Genomic DNA, 6,000 nt, shown 5'->3' on the forward strand with positions numbered 1-6,000 from the left:
ACAACAGAAAAATACAAATTTCATGCTAAAAATACAACAAGATACATATGTGTAACCTCAAGTTACACATACTGTAACAAAAAACAGCATGTCTACATCAATTTGAAGTTGTCCTTCTGAAACAAAATTGTTTCTTCATCCTCCTCTCAGTATCAACAAAATATAAACAACAAATTCACAAAAAATTCTCGGATCGGACATGCAAGAACAACAAATAATCGAAAAAAAAATGAAAAAAGTTTTGAAATCAAGCCAAATAAAATTCATACCTAGATTTGTTGTTTTCCTTCTTCTGAAACAATATTATTTCTCTTCTTGTTCTCAGTATCAACCAAATCAAAAAATATAAAAACAAAATAAGAAAGATCCAAATCATAAAAATCGAAATCAATGGAATTCAAGACTAGATCAAAAACACACTATGTTGATTTCTCTATTCCAACCTGTTTTCTTCCTCTTCTCAGACTCAGCAAAATCCAAGCAAAAAAAACGATAATCAGTAGAAAATCGAAATTAAAAAATAGATCAGAAAAAACTAGTGAATCAAACCTATTTTATACAAACAGAAAATAAAAATTGATACAAACCTATTTGTTGTTCTTCAATGCAGCGTCTTCCTCTCGTCAGATCTGAAAACAACTGAATCAATTCAACGATTTTCTGGGAAATATGTGTTGTTCTTCCTCTCGTCTTCAATACAGCGAATCAAAAATCAACGCACTTGTTTGTTGTTCTTCAATGCAACGATTTTGTGAAGAAACAATTCGAATTCGGAAGATTTAATATCATGAAGAGAAAATCTAGTGAAAGGAAGATGCAGATACAATTTTGCCGAGAGATCTTTTGCTGAGAGAGAGAAAGTGAAACAGGAAATGAATCTGGAAATGAAACTCATAGCCTATTTTATTAGGTATATATAGTCAAGGGTATTTTTGGTATTACTAATTTCTTCCAAACCCTAAACTTTATTACCAAGCCCTGAAATCTAAAGTTCTGGGCCTAGAAATATCAAAAAGTTTAATTATGAAGTTTTTAGTAATGAATCCATTTGGTGGGGCTTGAAAATATAGAACCCATTTAGTTGGGTGATTCTAGTATTTTTCACCTCCAAAATTGCAATGTAAACTATTCCAAAAAATGCTGTTCGGATTCACTCTTTATTCTGAAATTTAGTTCGATAGACATCCCTCTCATGAAATTTGGCGTCACATGTAAGTAGCATTCAATGTCAACGAGAACAGCACAGCCAAATGTATACCGTTGATTGAATAGTGAAATTCAAACTGCAATTTTCTACGAATGGTGCCATATAAGATTGGATAGGGTGCCAATATCCACAATTTGTTCAAAATCGCCGCCTAATTAATGACAGCCCTTAACATCCACACGGCCTTAACAGTTCCAAAGAGTCAAACTCCCTTTGCAAGAAAACTGATAACGCTTGTTTTCGAAAGAGAAATGTTTTGAATCAGACAATAATCCAATGACAGCTCCATGCGCAACTGTCCCTGGGAGTGAGGTTCTTTGCCTGTAGCTGTTGTGACGGCATGCTGGTCTACATGCAAAGAAGCCAAGAAAATTGTGCATCAATCCTGATATGAAAAAATTGAATAAGATGTTTGGTTGTGTTGGTAACTTTGCTGAACCCACATCCAATGATTCGTTTTTCTACTGTTGTTAATGCTTTTCTACTTCAGTGTTCCAGGGGTCAAATGATTTCAGAGATATGCCACTTATTGCTAGAGGTGGAAAACATTGCTGAGCTATCCAGTGACCTAAGAAAAACAAACTAATCACCAACTCCTTTATGTGATCGTACGTGATGACCAAGGCATTTTCCAAAATATTAGTCAAGAAACTGCCATATTAGTTACTCTATTTTGTTGTGACATTTGACTCTGTACCATAACAGAGAGTTAAAGGTAAAAGCTTCTTAATAAATGGTCCAGTGTTGGATGATATATGGATTATTAAATTTAATAGTTGATTAGTAGACGCTAATTTGAATTTTGAATAATTAGGTTCACAGAACCTGCCAATAGTGTAATGGACTGACTATCCCATATATATATATATAGCTAGACATTTGAGATGATAAGTATAGAAGAAAAAAATACGACAAATTTTTCTTTACCGATCAGTTGCAATCTTATAACTAAACAAGAAATTCTCTAATTTGCGTACAGTTAATCAATGTCGAAAGGAGGTAGCGAAATGGATACTGGGAGAAGGGTGTCTGGTTGGGCTGCAAGAGACTCAGCAGGAGTTCTATCTCCATATTCATTTACTCTAAGGTACGCCACTTGTGAAACTAAATATGTAACTTCTTAGAGAATTGTCACTCTAAATTTATTCTGACACCAATATATACCTCCAGGAATACAGGTCCAGAGGATGTTTTTCTGAAGGTTCTCTACTGTGGAATAGATCACTCTGATCTTCATCAGATAAGGGATGAGATACACATGGCCAATTACCCTTTGGTTCCAGGGTAATATCCTTCACCACTCATCCATGATAACTATCTGTTTAAGTTTGTATTTTACATTTACTGATTTACATACATTCCATGCATAAACAGACCTCCACATCACCAATTATAGCAGAGAGGTCCGTAAAAACAAAATCAGGGCGCATCACCAAAATGCGCGGCTTCATAAGGAGTTGTGTCTATAGCGTGCAAGTACACAAAAGTAGGCTATACGGCCAAGGCTAGGATGATATGATGCTCATTTTGTATGCGTATGAGAAAGCAGCGTCCGCTTGGAATTAAACAACCTATTTTCACCCGTTGAAGTAGCACCTTTCATATACATAGTTGTCTCCTTTGTACTGGTTTCTGAATTCTGATAATTCACTTTGTTCATTTGCTCATCAAATGTATGTATACATGTGAAGGCATGAGGTAGTAGGAGAAGTGGTGGAGTTGGGATCTCAAGTAGAGAAATTCAAGGTGGGAGACTTGGTAGGAGTTGGATGTATGGTTGGGTCTTGTGGGGATTGCGTTTGCTGCAATTCCAATGCGGAGCAATACTGCAATAACATGATCTTCACTTACAATGGTATCTACCACGATGGAACGCAAACCCAGGGAGGGTTCGCCTCTGCAATGGTTGTTCATCAAAAGTATGTATTATGAATCAAATGTTTTGGTATCAAAATCAATCATATAATTGCTCTCTTTATTCAATAGTATTATTTCATACGGAATGTTTCAGATTCATCGTGAGGATACCTGAGAAGCTTGCAGCGGAACAAGCAGCACCATTACTATGTGCAGGAGTGACTGCTTACAGTCCATTAAAACAGTTCATTGGATCTAATAAGAGTCAAATCAAAGCGGGGATTTTGGGTTTAGGTGGAGTTGGTCATATGGGTGTCCTGATAGCCAAGGCCATGGGACATCATGTAACAGTGATCAGCTCTTCTGACAAGAAGAAAGATGAAGCTTTTAAAGTTCTAGGTGCTGACGCGTTTGTAGTAAGTTCCAACGCAACCGAGATGGAAAGAGCCGCTGGCAGTCTGGACTACATTCTCGACACAATCCCGGCCGTGCACCCTCTGGAAGCTTACCTCTCACTATTAAAGTTTGATGGGAAGCTCTTGTTAGTTGGGGTGTCTGCAGAACCTCTTCAATTCAATTCTTCAAACTTGATTCTAGGAAAGAAATGGATTGGAGGAAGTTTTATAGGAAGCATGGAGGAGACACAGGAAGTATTGGATTTTTGGGTAGAAAAAGGATTGAAATCCATGATAGAGATTGTGAAAATGGATTATGTGAACAAGGCATTTGAGAGAATGGAACGGAATGATGTCAGATATAGGTTTGTGCTGGATGTTTCTGGCAGTGAGCTTGTGTAGTGCTCGTAGGTGTAAGGAGGGGCGTGAGAGTTGTAAACAGTTTGTTTATATCCTCTTTGGAGGGGGATTGCTACTATGTTAGTTTTCTGCAAAGGGGTTGTGAGGTTACCTCTCGTGTGTGCACTATTTCATTTCAGTTCTTTAGGGGTTATGTATGTGTGTTTTGCAAATAGATTATCCAAGTAAATCAATATCATTCATCCTTGTGGTAACTCGATTGAAGTCAACTAACGGCTAACTATTTAGTCAAAAAGTTTGAGAACACAAAGACAGAAGCAGGATTGAGGTCATGCCCATTTCCCTGCAAAGCGATTCCAAATGTTTTACCTGTTTTTAGGATTTCAAGTATCCAAGGGAAATTGGTCTAGTGGTATGATTCTCGCTTAGGGTGCGAGAGGTCCCGAGTTCAATTCTCGGATTGCCCCAATTGTTTTTTGAAGAAGGTTATTATCTCCTATTTCATTCTTTCTTCACCTGAGATTGAGTAAGATTATGATAAAAATTCATTCCTTGTTTACATTTTTTTTTTTGGCAAATTTTATTTTTAAATAAAAAGAGAAAAATATACAAATTATTCAAAAGGATTCTCATCCGACAAAAAACTGGTTGGCAGCCTAGCAACAAGCTGGATTCCAACCCCTTTTTGTACTACCACACTTAGCCTATGAAAAAGAAAGTCCCCAACGCGCACATTTGCATCATAGCTGGCCATGTAATTGGGAAGACGTTTAATAAAATTAATCGTTTCAACTCCAAGCTCACCGAGAATAGTAAAAGCCAAAGCCTCAAACCCATAGCCCTGCGATGTGCACTTCTCCAGATACTTGGTGTTCTTACGAATGACAGCGTCTTTGAGAGCTTGTCCTAGTTCCAAAGTACGACTTCCTGCAAAGGGCGAGATAATCGTCACATCCAAACAAACACATTACACAGTCAACCTCAATGAGAGCTGAGTTTTTTTTTTTGTAGAAAGAAGATGCATTGAAAACAACTAACTAAGCTAACTAACTTGGTCACCTGAGAGGTTTACAATATTAGTGTCAGAGATAGGTAAAGCTGGTTGTTGTAACGTCCTAGCTTTAGATTTATCAACTAATAAAGACTGGCGAATACAATAAGGAGCAGCAATACTCCAATTAACACTACGCATAATATGTGCTTCTTTGGTTAGAATATCCACAATGCTATTAGCTTCTCTTGGAACATACTTAAATCCCAAAAAGTATCGCACCGAGTAGGAATTTTCTTCGCTTCGTTTAGAATAGATTCACATTGCAAAAAAATTTGTTGTTTGTGCCATTCAAGTAATCCATCACTCTCTTACAATCCCCTTCAATGCTAAATGCAGGTATCTTTGCTCCTTTTTTCTCAATTGGCTCCTTCTACAGTCGCAATTGCTTCTGCCTCTTCTGCACAAAAAATACTTTTGGGTCCTGCTCTTGCTCCTTCCGTAGTACATGCATGATTACGAACAACAATGACAACACATGTATCAGAATTAGCATCCAACTTCCAAGCATCATCCACATTAACTTTCAACTCATTTAGACCCGGAGTGTCCCATTGAGGTTGACTGTGTAATGTGTTTACATTCCTTGGAAATAAAACATTCGGGTCAAGAAGTTCAGCTCTAGGTGTCCAAAACTGAATGTGCCTCTGAATACTGAGGGATGTCGTAATTGAGGAGCTAGCATTATCCCTAAACACCCTATTACACCTCTCCTTCCATATAAACCAACATTTTTTTGCTGCAGATTCTACGAAAATTCCTTGAGCAACTAGAATGAACAAAAAGAAGAGAAGGACAAGGAGGCAACATCCAAATAGATTTAGCAAAATGACATTTAAAGAATAGATGTTCCACTGTCTCATCCTCTGTTTCACAGAAAATACATCTTGAAGAGGCTTTTTTAGTGTATCTAGTCCGGGTATAGTTAACAAATAAAGCATCATTCAAACATTTCCAAATGAACAATTTGATCCTTTGCGAAACCTTTAAGTTCCATAGATTTTTCCAAAAAGTTTTAGAATGCTCATTACTCCCTAACAACAATGAAGGATCATTAAGTTTAGCATACATTGACTTAACAGTGAAGTTATCATTCCTAGTTAACTTTCATCTTATCCTGTCTTTATGTA

General features: G+C 37.0%; 1 protein-coding gene and 1 non-coding gene across 2 annotated transcripts; both read left to right on the top strand.

The window, feature by feature from the left end:
- The first annotated feature begins 2,125 nt into the window (after nt 1–2,125).
- LOC113330848 (probable cinnamyl alcohol dehydrogenase) lies at nt 2,126–4,057 on the top strand. The gene is made up of 4 exons (XM_026577655.1): nt 2,126–2,294; nt 2,378–2,491; nt 2,899–3,126; nt 3,219–4,057. The coding sequence occupies exons 1-4, from the start codon at nt 2,194–2,196 to the stop codon at nt 3,859–3,861; spliced, it is 1,086 nt and encodes a 361-aa protein (XP_026433440.1). The 5' UTR covers nt 2,126–2,193; the 3' UTR covers nt 3,862–4,057.
- A 157-nt stretch (nt 4,058–4,214) lies between these two features.
- TRNAP-AGG lies at nt 4,215–4,286 on the top strand. The gene has a single exon. It is a non-coding gene; the product is annotated as a tRNA-Pro (tRNA).
- Nucleotides 4,287–6,000: the final 1,714 nt, after the last annotated feature.

The sequence above is a fragment of the Papaver somniferum genome, chromosome 1 (genome assembly GCF_003573695.1).
Source record: "Papaver somniferum cultivar HN1 chromosome 1, ASM357369v1, whole genome shotgun sequence".
NCBI lineage: Eukaryota > Viridiplantae > Streptophyta > Magnoliopsida > Ranunculales > Papaveraceae > Papaver > Papaver somniferum.